Source organism: Ylistrum balloti, unplaced genomic scaffold, assembly GCF_031769215.1.
Source record: "Ylistrum balloti isolate Yb309-2 unplaced genomic scaffold, AGI_CSIRO_Ybal_v1 Utg369806, whole genome shotgun sequence".
Classification (NCBI taxonomy): Eukaryota; Metazoa; Mollusca; class Bivalvia; order Pectinida; family Pectinidae; genus Ylistrum; species Ylistrum balloti.
The window spans coordinates 1590822-1607147 of NW_026781981.1; the positions used below are offsets into that span (position 1 = coordinate 1590822).

General features: G+C 35.3%; 1 protein-coding gene across 1 annotated transcript in view; it reads left to right on the forward strand.

Moving 5' to 3' along the window:
• Window positions 1-16111, forward strand: part of LOC132544696 (LIM/homeobox protein Lhx3-like) — a 32703-nt gene extending 16592 nt beyond the window's left edge. The window contains exons 2-5 of the mRNA XM_060208330.1: window positions 1788-1962; window positions 9890-10092; window positions 15087-15404; window positions 15750-16111. Of these exons, the coding sequence (XP_060064313.1) occupies window positions 1788-1962; window positions 9890-10092; window positions 15087-15404; window positions 15750-16111 (1058 nt within the window). The remainder of the gene's footprint in view (window positions 1-1787; window positions 1963-9889; window positions 10093-15086; window positions 15405-15749) is intronic.
• The last annotated feature ends 215 nt before the right edge of the window (window positions 16112-16326 follow it).

Below are 16326 nucleotides of genomic sequence, written 5' to 3' on the forward strand. Positions count from 1 at the left end.
TCTGATTTGGGGCCTTCATCTCTTGCTTGCCGTACCGTGTAGTGTTTGAGTTACATTAACATTTTCGTCAAAATGAGTTCGAAATTTTGCATCCCTGTCTTCGCCCTGTCTGTTTAATTAGATTAGTCGCGAGGAGGTGTTTGGTACTGTCATCCACATCCCCCTGGAAGCTTTAGGAGGAGATAAATAATTTCGGTCTCATTACGATAGAGTCTTAAAGTCGAACATGTAGATCAGCAGAGGCTGTCTCTCGACAGAAATTGAATCTTGAAAACGTATACATTTTAAAAATAAGTTTAACGTACAATATTGTAATGTGTGAAATAGGGAAATGGTCTTGCATACAGCGAAAGTGTTAATTTGTGACAGAATTAGGACGAAAATATTTTTAGGAGAAAGCGTCTTGAAATGAATTAAAACGTATATCCATTTAGGTTTATATTTCGTAAATGTCTTCTGGGTAAATTAATGCAGTTATTTAACTTAGGATTCAATCTCCGATAAATGGCCAGTTTTCAAATGAAAAAGCTGGATCATTGTCAGAATTATAAAGTAAGTAACAAAATGCATTTTGCTCTTAGATGTTCAACACAGAAGTTACTACAAGGAAAAGAAAACGGTTTCAAAAGAGGAAACATAAATCTATGATTCTGCGAAGGATTATCAACTCTTCTCTGTCGTCGAAATCTTCCTAATGAAATGATTTCCACTGCACAAGTTCTCAAAATTATATTTAAAACGATTTATAAACTCCTGACCTTGGTTTCGAGTCTATTAGAATGTGACTTGATTTAGAGAAAATGATACAACAATATTATGCATGCGTGTAATTGGTGTTTAACGAAAATGTGTAATTATTTGTTTTCCCTTTATAGAGAAATCAGTTGACAAACCTCGAATATCCATGCGGGCAGTACAATTTAAGACTGGTATTATTAATTTCCCTTCTTAAACTAGAGAGGGGGTTTTCTACTACATTGTGTCAAAACAAAGGGTCGCCTGATAAACGTCTAAACAAACTTGATCATTCTGTAGCATGGGGCATAGCAGTTATTCCCTGTTAAGAATTCTAACTCATTTCTATTTGTAAATATAAATCATGATTAAATGAGAAACGTTTAAATTATATTAAAATGTAAAAATCCCACAGATATAAATAGATAAATGAATTTTCAAACAGCGTCAAAAGATTTTTAAAAAGGAAGGATGGAATTTTCTATTGTCTTTCCATGATATTCCAGCCAAACTGCATTCTAATTAAGAAATATTGCCGATGTAAAGCATTCACAGAACTACGTATTATCCAATTAATAATATATATTATCTAATTTTAAGACTTGTTTGAAAAAATAAATGGCAAATATAATTCTACAGTATGAATTTCGTTTCACATCATTGTCCTTGTGAACAGTAGAAAGATATCTCATTTTCTCTTTTCTACGGTTAAATGATCATGTGTTTCTAGCATAATAATTTATAACGAAAAATCTTTACAAATAATACACTGTGATTATTCGTGGATGTTCAGAATAGATCACCACTTTATTAATGTTTGTAACGTAAAATGACACCATCAATGAGTATATATGAAAACTCAGACTTGATTGATGATTCGTTTGTAATTTATTGTTGAACTGTAAGAGAATTCGGTAGGAAACCATATAATACTCACAGGAAATTGAAAAGAATTAACGGGTACTTTTATCTAATATATTTTGTTGTAACCATTTGTTCATTAGGGATACAAGTATCAGTATTTATAATTATGTTTTTTCTGTGTTTTTCAGCGGCCATTCCGAAGTGTGCAGGGTGTGGGGAACCTATCCTCGACCGATTTATACTCAAGGTGCTCGATAGATCATGGCACTCGAAATGTTTGCAGTGCTCGGACTGCCACAGTCAACTTAGTGATAAATGTTTCTCCAAGGGTGATAAAGTCTACTGTAAAGATGATTTCTTCAGGTGAGTAAATTCTTAATACCAGACACTATATCAGCAATCTATGTAACTCGATCCCTACATATATATACATGTATATGCATTTTTAAACACATAACAGCATACACTAAAGGTAGAAACTGATAAAAAAAATCCATAGGTTAAGTTGATAACATTTTCAAAAACATAAAAAAATATTAATTTCAAATTTTCTGTTATCGAACTTTTATTTGTAAAGGTAAACAGCTGTTCGGCGCCGATCTAATTAATCTGGATGAAACATTTTTCAAGGTGATATGAATATAATGAATGCTTTTAGATATGAAAGGTATTCCAATTCATATATAAGGTCTTTAAACCAGAGATTTATGAATGATCCTATAGGCAATGAATATAATTTTGATACTGCAGTTGTTAAAATGTTATTACAGATATTTCTGGATTGATAGGTGTGATCAACATAAAATGATAAGTAGATGAAAGACCATGCAGGTGTCCTCTATCATACACAGGTATCATCGTAAAAATATCAATTCCAAATTAAAAAAAAAAAAGTAGCAAATCCAGATGGGATATTAGCAATGCATGTAATTTCCAAAATTTGATTAAAAAAAAAATCAATTAAGATAAGTGTAGTATGATATATGTAATTATCATGAATATTTAGCGATTCTAACAGTTTAGGTGTTTTATCATAAGCGAGTATCATTCCGAAAGTTAGAAAGTTAAGCTTGATCAAGTATTTTACATTTGCTAAGCAATGCAAATTACTTTAAAGCCTTATTCGAATTTGATAAATCAGTTTTTGTGTGTTCTGTAAATAGTGTCTGACTATCGAGCTTATGGTTGTTAGTCCTATATCATTCGTGGATGTAACAGCTATAATTATACAATGGTATGGTGGTTCAGGTGTTGCAATGATAGTCGGACAGGTGCGTACTCGTAAGGGTTCACGTCAAGAAAAAACATAACTGTATCACGTACTTCAAAAATATAGATCAATTACTGTACAAAAGACACACCAGTGGGTGACACGTTTTAATACATATTAAAATAAGATACAATCACAGCCAAGCAATGAAGTAAACTGCAAAATACAGCTATTTCGTCTTGCTTGATCTCGTCAGTGATGCTAAGGCCCTACAATTTAAACTTAGGAGGCATATGAGGAAAACTCAAGGTGATCGAAAGAAATGTCCAAAGCAAGATGGAGAGGTACACATGTCCCATTATTAAGACAATTTCGTAAATTTCGTATTGCTGATAAGTTAAGAAAAAGGCCAATTACATATTTTTATTCTGAATCATGCCACCATTCGAACTAGTAAAAACGTGGTGTGCAACTTACAGCAAACCCCGGAGAATGATAATCCACCAACAATGACAACCACCTGCAATTTCTTGCAAAGACTGTACAAAAGACACCCAAATAGCACATCTCAATTCAATTTTAAATAAGATAGATTAGAGCCAAACAACGAAATAAACGAAAACTCGTCAGCTTTGATGTCCGTTGCTGTGTGTACTGTTTCCTGTGAACATTGCGTTCTCTACAACAGCTTGCTGTTCTCTCTCATGTACAGAAAGATCCCTCCTCATCAGGAGTACACAGATAACCCTTTTTCCTGTACCAAAACGGTTGAGTGTCCGTTGCCTATCATTCTCATGATTGTGATGTAACAGCCGTAGCTTCTTTGTGAATTAAGCATCTCCTTTAAAGTCTGTTCCCTACTTGTTCTCGTTTCGTGAAGCACATTTACTTGTATGCGTCTTCTTTTCTTGTGTCTCTTGTGAAGTAAATCTCCCATTTGAATATCCGTTTAAGCGGACATCTCAACCCCAGTTATCTAATATTTTCTTCCCTATGAAACAATAGTCAACATTACTATTCTTTTCATGAAAATGATGAGACACACATAACCAGTAATAGGGCAGTTTAACCTTTATTCATCAGGACTGTGCATTTTAATCAACATTTTTCTGCAAATTAGAGCGAGCAGATATTTATTCAATTTTGTCAACATAGGTGTTGAAACAGCATACCGATAAGAAGTTGAAAACCTTGGACTTTCAGAGAGAAAATTATCTCATAGTTAGTTAGATATGTACTCTACTTACAATATAAAAAATAAACGACTGCTTGTTTAGCGACACGAAGTACAAAACAAAATATTGTTACTTATCTTTACCCAATTCGTTGAAAATAATATTCTCTAAAATACTAATTAAGAAGCACTATGTTTGAAATGAGAAACTGCAAAAAAATAAAACCACATATTTTATCTAAAGAGATTTAGTACGACGACATAGAAAACAGTTCATTTTAAAAAAATGTATTATCTGAATTTTGATATTAGAAAAATAGGTACGGGTGTTAATACTTATGCTCTATTACATTAAAACACATGTCAAACAGAAAGCTATTTGTATACTTGTGTTAAGTGTTACAATTAATAACTTTGGCTGTGAAAATAGTAGTCACGATCAGGCAATAAATCAGACATATTGGCTCGGGGATCGGATATAGGTCACAGGGCACGGAAAACATTAGTTCGGATTTTATTTCCTTCTTCGAATGTTTGCTATTAAGCGGCATAGTATTAATATTGTGTGCCATTTGCATGCCTTATAATAACACGGCATCACATGGATAATCTTCTCATCTACATGTTGTATTACCATAAACAAATATAACAAAGATAGGTAACCAAGTCACAGGAGGTAATCCATCAATTTTATCATGTCTACTACTTTATACGGCTGCTTTGAATTCACTTTATGAACAGTTGAACTCAGGGACTGACAGATGCGTAAATGCTACAAAAAACACAAGAATTCATTCTGGTCAATGCCTTTTATGAATTTCTATGGTATTAATCTCATAGGAAATCGAGCTCATGCACGCGACCGCACGTACGTAAACAAATCGTGCTACGGAGTTGGGACATCAATCTTGTACATAACTCGGCGTCCTCTGTCAATGGGATGCCTTTTATTGTCGTCTCATTGTTTAGGGAAATTGATAAATATGGATGGAATATGGTGCACAACCTGCTAAGAAGCCGCCTCTCTATACAGCGGTTGCGCTTGAAGAGATTTCAATATTCATAACGATGTTGGATGTAAAGACTGTCGATTGTCCATTGTTATCCTCGCTGTGCGCACTACCTCACCAAATGTCGGAGTATTTCACGATACACTGAATAGGACAACATATCAAGATCTATTTGTTTGGATACGGCTTTACACTAGGGTGGTGCAAAATACATAAAAAGTGTAAATAAAAGTACAAACGTTTTGCTTACAGTATATATTTTGAACATGTATACCACATTTTTATAATTGTATCAAATGCACGTGGAAACTTTTAAGAATCAAACTAAAATCACATTGGTTGAAAAAAAATCTTATATATTCATAACCTCATCAATAATCAACATCATAACGAGACACCGGAGTAGTCTGTGCGACCCTGGGCGAAGCCTGAGAGGTACCGCCACTCCACACAGAAGCCCCACAACGCTGAGGCGCACTGTTCATTGGAAGACCATAAACGTTTGTTTAATACTCATCCCCATCTGTCACATGCACTTAATGCAGGGGTCAAGGGTCAAGAGTAGTTAATCACCAAAAGAATCCTAAATACACCTTCTGGAATAAAGGCAATCGAGACGAACACTCATGCATACTCTTGTGAAGGATCAAAAGATTTATGAATATTATCTTCTTAAACCTGAATGGCATTCTCCAGAAGACAATGATCTATTTTTAAATTTATTCCTATTGCACAGATGCAATATGATCATACGAAGACTTATTTTCAAATAATACGGTAAAAGGATAATAAAAATATCCTTTTAGAGTTGAGTTAAAAGGGCACACGATTCAACTAGACTAATTTTCTTGAGATATATAATGGATATGGACTTTTTTTTTTATCTAAAAAGATTGTTTTTGATAAAATAATTAGCATTTAACTGAAATAAAGCACAGCCATCAAAATGATCGCATAAAGGACTGGTTTTACTGAAATAGCCAAACAATATCGCCGACCTCTGAGATCTTTTTTATTAAAACATATGAAGATCCAAAATTATAACGAATAAAACCAAACTAAGAATTGTTTCGTGTATTTTCCCATGTGTGATAATAACGACGAAGTGTGCATATATATACCTCATACTTACTTACATTTATCATATAACTCAGTCTGGCGGTGGCACACTCCTGAGTCTAATAAAATAAAATTATCGTGTATTTAACCTTTGAAGACAGCTGAAGTCATCACAAAGACCTACCATAAATTCTCAACACCTGTCTGGCAACTCGAAGAATTATTGCTGAGGTTAAAGATATATATTTTTGAAAACAAGCAGATACCGCTTTGTCAACAAAATCGTAATGGAAACCTACCAAGGAAAAATCGACGGTAAAATGTTTATATACATTTGCTCCGTTCAAAAGAAGGATTCTTGGATGCGTATTTTATAAAACAAAAGTAACTTTTTTTCTTAGTATGAATCATATACGGATATCTTCAAAAATTACTAGGAGAATAAGACCAGGTGTTCTGGATAAGTAAGCGTCTTCTTCTTCATCTACGATACTTGCCATGTAAATCTTAAATGAGAACTGGTTTTAAAATAGCAAAAACCAAACTACGGAGCATCTCACACATTAGATTGGACAAGAAAATATATGCTATTTCCGTAAGAGATAATAATAACGACTGAACTTTCCCCATAGTACATGTATTTATTAACTCACATCACTAGAGGTTTAGGTTTTGATGTCATATGTCGAGGACTGACTTGAAACTTGTGATATTGGAAAACCAACACGTGTTGCAATTTTTCTTTTCTTTTTTTCCCCCTTAATGATTCCTGACTCAAAGATTATATACGGAATTGGTATCATTATTATTTTTTTCGCATGTTTAAGTTTCTTACAAATTTAGAATAAGCTAATTTCACATTTTTCAATTCTTACTTTTGTACTTATTTGCGATCACACATTATTACCAATCAAAGCTTAGCCAAAAATATCTGCAACCATCACCATCCCAAGATCACGTCGAACTCAAATAAAGGGTCGATTGGTGCAATTGGCATCAGTCTAGTATTCTGGAGATTGCCATATATTGATGACACAGTAACATTGGTATAACAATATATGTACATAAATAAAAATCGCAATTGCGCCCTTATTGTTTATTCGTTATCAAATATATATATATATATATAGGCCATTGTTTAAGTCATTTATCTTAAATATTCATACCAAATTTATTCATTTTCCTAATTTTTGTTACTATAAACATCACCATAACAGAATTCACGAGAAACACTTCGTATAGAACAAATAGATCCAAACCAGCCAATAATTCACACACCAAAGGTCATAAATCAACAAGTTATACGTCATAAAACATTACTCATTTTTGACCTTTCCCAACCAATACACAAACAGTAAAGCTCTGTGTTGGCTGATGCCGGCTACATACGGACGCCATGTCAATCTCCCAGAGAGATAGCATTCTTGACATTAACGGCCTCAGCAATCAAAGATCTTATGTTTGATTTTTCGTTCCATTGAATGCCGTATCGATCATGTAGATGAAAAAGATAGATGTGGTCTGTGTGGACTGGGCGTTGATCTCTACATCGTATCAAGCTGCAATCAGCCTTACCTTCAACTTGTACGACAAAACATTTACCAACTTTTCTTAGAAGTAATGTGATGTATTTAGCGCTATTATACATGTATCATACAACCAGTGTCGATTTATCTTTCTGCAATTTAACCCACACAAGAGAAAGTCATGAGATAGATACTTTGATATCTCATTGAAAACCTTTGATTAGATCAATTAAAAACCTCATCTTCTTGGTGAAAACTGGATATTGCTTAGTCTTGTCTGAGTAAAATTAGAAATAAGCATAATAACCTGCATATAAAACCTCTACGTATGCTATAATATATAGATGTCCATATCTCATAAAACCCTCTCTTAACCCGGCAGAAAACAAACAGCAGACTCAATATGCCAGTAGATGATGATAAATGCTTGTTGCTCTATACATTGCCTCACATGCATTACTTCACCAAGTACAAGAATCTCTGATTTTTGTTGCACTCGTGTTTCACCTGCACTTTTTCCTGAAGTATGTATGGTATCTAATACAGCCATTAAACTGCATCTTTACCTTATGCGATAATGCTATTAAGGATCAGGTATTTCACAAGGAGATATGTTGAATATTGGGTTCCGACGATAGTTGGGACCTGGCATCGATCATTACTTGGTGAGGTGTACTTTTGTGGAATGGCGTTTGATGTGGCCGACGGTCCCGGTCTAAGATAGTTTTACCTTTAACATCAATTATGCAGTACCCCGTACAAAGTACTGCGTCGTTTTTCAGATCTTGGGGACTTCGGATTTCCCTATGTAACGTTCTAAGCTAGAGATATATGTATTTTGCACGGAATACACTTATTTTGCTAACTTATGCTGAGAGAATTCAACAAAAAAATACTGAAACCTTATTTCATTCTTTTGAATTTGTATTCTACGAAAAAACGTACTTTATTCATTCAGACACTATAATTTATGCAAATTCATTCAAACTGATGATGTCTATTCTTTCCCCTCGAAAATACTAGTTGTGTTACAGTCGACAGTAAGAAAGTCCGCAACTGAAGACAAAATATACATAAATATAAGTGTGAAAGATAGCCTGTTCCCATCACCACATTTTGTAGGAGCTTACAACATGACAAAGACGGCTCTAAGATAGGTTGTTTGGTGGGGGAAACGTTCCTATTGCCATCGATCGGAACTTTTCGGTCTGATAACATAGAGTCATCGGTGTTTTATACCTCCGAGGGGACTACTTTTTGCAGTATAAATGGTCTTGATTCCATGGGTTTCATTAACCGAAGCGGTCATAAACTGACGCAAGACACAAGTTACTGCAGATTAAAGCCCCGCAGTTAATAAATCGTGAGCAAGATTAGACACGTAACTCCTACAAAGTATGGTCACTAGACGGTCTGTGAAATTAAAGTCACAGCACATAGGCACATTTAACATTAAATACAATGTTTTGAACGAGCTGTTTATATCCTAAATTTTATTTATATTCCCTTTTTAATCGTCATGAAAAAGTTACCAACATGGTGGCTTCTGTAGGTGCATGGTATTCTAAATTAACGATCGGAGGTAGGTGCGAAACGCATCGACGAGATATATAGATATTAAGTCTCTCTCTCTCTCTCCCCCCCTCCCCCCTCTCTCTCCTCTCTCTCTCTCTCTCTCTCTCTCTCTCTCTCTCTCTCTCTCTCTCTCTCTCTCTCTCTCTCTCTCTCTCTCTCTCTCTCTCTCTCTCTCTCTCTCTCTCTCTCTCTCTCTCTAGTTATACATGGAGAGACTTAAGTATCTCTTGAAATTAATAGAGGTTTTTGTAGTTTGCCTGACTTATTATTTCATGAGGTCGGTCATACGAAAAAAATTAACAACATATTTGGTTCTTGTTAATCCAGGAAATGGATTATCTTGTTCTATCCTTATCCCTGTGTGATTTCTGTATACTTGTTGAATCTGAAACTTTCAAACAGTAACGGTAACTTTATCTCTACGTAGGTTGGTTGTTTCTGTATACAAATCGATTTCAGTCGTTTTTAAACCGTTTAAGATCTTGTATTTTCGTACTGCAGTGAACTGTTAATTCAACATCTTTATGTAATACAGTACGAAAGATTCTCCGCTTTTAAAACACAATAGAGAAGTACAATACAGACGAACACATCGTTAAAATTTGCCTGCTCTCCGGAGTATCCCGAAATGTCAACATAACATTCCAATCATCCTTTCATAGTAAACATAGCATTCTGGACCAATCCTTTTTTCAATAATAGAAAAATGATGATAATAATATTATATTTTTTTCAGGCGGTTTGGTACGAAATGTGCTGGGTGTGAGAAGGGGATTCCCCCGACGGAAGTGGTTCGGCGGGCCCAGGACAATGTCTATCACCTCGAATGTTTTGCCTGTCTTATGTGCAGTCGACAACTGAACACGGGAGATGAATTCTATCTGATGGAAGACCGCAAACTTGTCTGTAAACCCGATTACGAGGCGGCCAAAGCTAGAGGTAAGGGATATCCAGAATTTGGATGTTTCTAAAGGGGGCCTTGCTGTAAAGGTTGTTTTCCTACAGTTCAAAATTTCGCGGTTTGATTAAAAGCCTGAACCAAAAAGGATGTGTCGAAAGTCACAGTTTTCTTTGATTATGAAACATGATATAGATTTCTGTAATTCTACTTTTTTTCCGCTGTCCCAATTCATCCTCACAAAAAGTGAAATATACCTCCCGAAGATAAAACAACATTCTCAGTACTGATCCACATGGTTTACAATCGTGTGAAATCGCTTCAAACACAAATTGAAATAAACAAGAATCGACGAGACATCAAAACAACACTAACAACAAATTAAGCCATCAAGTTCATATCATTAACATAATTCAAAACGTGTATATCTTATATAATGAGCAATTGGGCAATGTGACAAGGTAATAGTGAAACATTCAACAGTGTACACACTAAGGTAAACAGAAAAGGCAATTGGGCAATGTGACAAGGTGATAGTGAAACATTCAACAGTGTACACACTAAGGTAAACAGAAAAGGCAATTGGGCAATGTGACAAGGTAATAGTGAAACATTCAACAGTGTACACACTAAGGTAAACAGAAAAGGCAATTGGGCAATGTGACAAGGTAATAGTGAAACATTCAACAGTGTACACACTAAGGTAAACAGAACACACAAAAGCTCGACTAGTGTCATTTCACAAATTGGTATTAATTTAACACTCTGAGAATATATCTGGTTTGAAAACTTAAGAAACACCAAAGGTAGAATGAAATATTATATATATAATCAGAAAGAAAAGCAGCAGTAGGGTTTCCAGGTAGTAGTTATTGGACTAGTGATGTCAATATTGTAAAGATTACCTAGACCGCTGAATTGTGATTTTTCCCTTCAGAATCTATGTATAGTCCAGTAATGGTAGATACTAGGAGAAAAGATGAACTCCAAGTGAAGTCCACCAGTCCAAGTGAGACTTATTCTACCCTAGATAGATACAAGACAATTTATCAATGTAGAATAGCAGATGGCGTAGTGGTTAATCACTTGAATTCCATCTAGACGTCCTGGATTGGATTCTATTTCCCAAGCAAACATGAATAGATTCTAAGGTTACCGACTACGTGGGTTTTCCCCGGGTACTCCGCTTTCTCCCAGACACCTCGTCAGCAAAAATGTGCGATAAACATAACCTGGTATATGTATGTAGCTTGTTTTGCCGTAGTTGTGTAATGAATAAAACTAATACTTATCTAACCACTGGTGTGTTATTTTCAGAAACTACTCACTTCAGGCTTGACTAATAACGTTTGCCCAATTTACATTAGTTTCTGATTACGGAAGTGTGTATACTCCAGGTTAGTTACTAATCTGGTTAGTAAGTTTCTGATTAAGGGCATGATTATATTCTAGGTAAGTCACTAATCTGGTTTGTTAGTTCCTAATTGAGAGAGTGTGTGTAGTCTAAGATAATTCCTGACTAACCCGTTAATGCCTGTCAAATAATTGCAAGCAACTCATCAGTAAAAGTTGTGCCCTTGTAATAGTCTGTCCAACAGTGATCCCATTACAGGGTTACACTCATCTGACTGAATCCCTACCTAAGTACTGGCCTTCTTTAGGCTAAACCTCTAAGCTTATTAATTAATCACCAGACGCAACATTGAAATATGGCTTCTCCGTCCAATAATTTAGTCGGCTGTTAATACACATGTGAACGGACTGACCTTAGATTCAGGGACTTCGTACCACCTGCAGTTCGTTCATAACATAAGCTCTTTCTCTCTCTCTCGTGCACTTTCGTCGCCAACATATTACAGTATATTTTCTAAACTGGAAGTTAATTTACAGAGGAAGTTTAAGTAGATCATCATCAACATTAACTTTATAGAAATCTATATTTTACTTTTTTTTCTTAGAATCAATTCATAGGGGTTCTTTAAGGGACTAAATGCTTAGTTTTTTTTCTGTTTTTCACGCGTTTGCTTTGTAATACTTAAAATTAGGTTATTCTCAAAATTGTAGCACTTTGTTTTAGAAAAAAAATATAAAGATTATCAGCTGTTGTGTCTTCTGCCATTCATTGTTTCGATCGGAAATAGCCGAGTTCATCAAGAGTTTTAACCCGTCGCTTTGTTATGTTTTCTAAATTTCCCCGCATTGCGCACGTGCAAGCACACGGTTTACACTTTAACGATAATGATATGAATTAGTGTTGGGTCGCTCCTATTTTATTTTAATTTTTTGACGTTTTTAATGGAATGGTTATGCAAACTTTTAAATATTATAATTAACATAAAGTGCATGACTCTTAACAGATATTTAAATATTATAATGCTCTTTATCGCTTATGAAATGAAAATCTAACTATTTAGTCCCTTTAATTCTATATGAGCAAGAGGAAACATCGGACATAATATCATGAGTTTACCTAAATGTTTACATCCCTGTAAGAAATATGTAACAATGAATTTCTTCGATTTTTCATTAAAATAAATATAGATTAATGAAAACAAATTGAAAATTTTCGTGTTCTTGCCTGTTTTGAAATAAGTATTCCATATTTCATCTTTCTAGAACGGGTTTTAAAATATTTATATCGTCTGACTAGGTATGTATTGGTTCTGAGACGTCAAGATACGTTTGATCATTTCATCTTGTCCTTCATCATCGTGGCCTTTATTTTTATCCCAGCTCCCTGTCGTGAAGAAAACCTAGATCACACAGATGATTTGCGAGACCCCGCGGAACTAACACTGATATCGAATGCCTGTCTCCCACTATCTCTCCGCTGATATATTTACGATCAAGGCGTTCTATAAAGACGATTCAATGCGACATCAGGTGAAATGAATTATCCAAAAAAATCTCGTTATTTTACCTGGGAACACGCGACGAGGCCGCGGAACTGCGCGCGTGCTTTGGCGGTGATAAGGAGCTAGAACTGAAGAGATAACGTACAGCTGCACTGGCAAGTTTCATATTTCACTAGGAGAGAGTAGTTATTGATGGAGAATCGTCATGATATTACCCTACCCTAACAATAAAATTTCTATCTACGATTCCGCCGGCTCTCAAACGCCAATTTAATGTTCTTAGTGTAATGCGCTTACGTATTCTGAAAATCTGCTTTTTCTTCCACATTCACTGGCATTGTAATGGAACCGATGAGATGTGTTCTGATGAGGTAGAGCTAGGCATACCCGTACAGCTTCATATCCCCGCAAAGCAGGTGTTTAGTTGGTGCAGGAATAGCAATGCGTTAGTACAGCCATCCACCACAGCTGTGTAGCGGACGTATTTTCCTTATAGGTAACATAAACGAACCATTATGTCAGAGGTTTTCTGACACATCAAGAGTTCAACTGTCGACGGAATCATATAAAAAGATTATCAAATGATGTATATGGTTTATGCCTTGCTCGGATTTATAGCTTAAGTCCTACTTCAACTTCAGCTAGGTGAACACACAATCCTTATATCCTGGCTTAGTTGTCATTAAAAGTTTTGCCTTACCCTCATAAAAATATATATTACAGACACCAAAGAAATGTGATAGTTCTCCCTATAATGTTGTACTTTATAGTGATAAGTTTTGACCGTGACACCATCAAACTTTTTTTCATATATGCATTTATAATTTTTGATAACGTTTTGACTTTTGTGTATAAGTTATTTGACAAAGTATATGACAACATTTTTTGAAGAATTATTATTTTGTCATGTCCTTATTGATACGAACTTGGAAGAAAAGACAATTATTTACACACAAACGTCTTTTTATCGCTCAAAGATATGTATGCTGATTCAGTTTTGGCGAATATTAATACTAATATTATTAACAGTCAAAATATTTCTTTTAATGAAAATAGATTGATATAATTGTACAGACAATTCAAACTTACATCTATTGAAGCATATCATTGTTAGTTACACATATTAATGACAAAACACGTTTTTGGTAAATAAGATTTCAACAACGCCTAATTTGCCTGCATAAAAAGATACCACCAGCTTAGAATCTGTACAGGTGACATAGCAGCCTTCTTCATGTCGGTGGAGTTTATATGTGGCGATATAAAATCTGCTGGGGCTCTTGTTCTAAATAACCTAATTCCTGTATATACGAGTTCTTATGACCGATCAGCTGTTTAGTGATGGTTTCTTCGCGACATGTTTCAACCTACGCAAAAAGGACTTTAATACCAATATTATCACCTTCTCTTTCGTAAGGAGAATGTCTTTGTCAGGATTTAAGAGAAATTTGTGCACAACTCAGTTTACATATAAATGATATTACTCTAACTTGTAGGATTTTAGTGTTTTTGCATTCATTAGAAATTTAATCACATATTTTAAGGCTTGTGGTAACCTACATATCAATGGGAAGACTTCCGTCTGTAGAAGAGTATACGCTTGCATGTTTAGACTACCACTAATGGTAGCCCAATGGTACCAGAATAAGTGAGCTGACATCACGAAAGGGGCAATAAATGCTGCAGTGAACACTTTTTGTTGACCCGAATGAAATACCAACCTTCAGAAGTTTTTATGGTTTTTTCAGGTTTTGGTTTCTTGAATAAAAGAAATTAATTATTTTAAATGTCCTTTAATTCCATTTACCATGACTTAATCGATTATTTAAAAACGGTTTTCCATATTTATAATTTTTGTAAGATTTTTTTGAGGGGGTTGGGATGGGGAATGGGCTTGTCGTCCTTTTGAAGAGTATTAACAAAAGCATTATAAAACAGTTAAAATAACATTGACAAAACAGGTGTATTCCACAATTACCAACAGTAACAGTTCGAAGACAAATTCAATTCACATAAGGAAACACCATTGCCCGCTTCTCCTACAGAGTTCGTACACAGCAGATAATTGGTCAATTCACAAAAAATAAAGTACAAAGTACGGGTATTGAATACACATTAATTGTGTTTTTGTCTACCGTTTTCATTTTTTTTCTATATTTTTTTCGTTATTTTTTTTATAGAAATCGACCTAGATGCTGCCAACAAACGACCAAGAACTACCATTACGGCTAAGCAATTGGAAGCACTGAAGACTGCATATAACGAAAGTCCAAAACCTGCAAGACATGTGCGAGAGCAACTGAGCGCTGAAACTGGACTGGATATGCGTGTTGTACAAGTCTGGTTCCAGAACCGTCGAGCTAAAGAAAAACGACTGAAAAAAGACGCCGGACGAAACAGATGGAGTCCCTACTTCCGGCAGTTGAAACGTTCAGGAGACGCAGACAGTTCACAGAGCGCCGATAATATGTCAGACGATGGACAGCTCGACGGATATAGTGAGTGTCAGTCTCTTTTTTTTATCTTTTTCTTACCCTCAACTTCGTTCATAAAAATCCATTAACACTACAGTTGTTCACCCAAACATAATTTTTCTTTTCTAAAAGTGCTGCTTTACAGTTCAAAGTATATATGATAAACTTAATTCTTATCGAAGTCACAATATATTGTCTTATTTTAAGAAAAAAAATTGCTTGAATTCACATGTCTTTTTAAAGAAATCTTGGCATTATCGCCCAAGAAAACTCATTATCAATCATCGTGATTAAAAAAACAGTATAACACACTAATATTATGGCCCGATTTGAAGTATGTCTTTGCTACAACGTGATATGTCTTTGCAGATGACTTAGACGATTTGGATGGTCCAGTTTCATCAGGAAGACTTTCGGGAGATATGTTCAGTTCAGGCCAACCTCTTGATCGAGAGCCAAGTATCGGCCAGGTGCCCGTTGGACCCCCAGGAACCCCACCAATGGAATCCTGGTCCCAATTTAGTACCAACATTCCGCCCAACGCCAGCTACCTCGGTCGTCACTCACCGAATATACCCATGTCAAACTCACACATGATGCCGATGGAACCTATTCCAATGCATGGTGGACCGAACGTGCTCAGGATGATTTCTCCCGACATTAATGAAAACTCTCAAGGATACACGGATTACCCTGTGGTGACGAGTCACAGCCATGTGGAAGTTTACTGACAGCCTCGATATCAAAAAGTATATATTTAATCATGGACAAGACGAGAAATGATCAGAGTTATTCTCAGTGATAGGTTGAAAGGAAAAGAGATGTCGTATGTTGGTGTTTACATGAAATATTGAAAGAAAGGATTTCCGTCGAACTGGTCAAAACAATGACCCATTGACTCAGTCAACAGTGCTTGTGTTTATCATACCGATTTCCATATAATGAG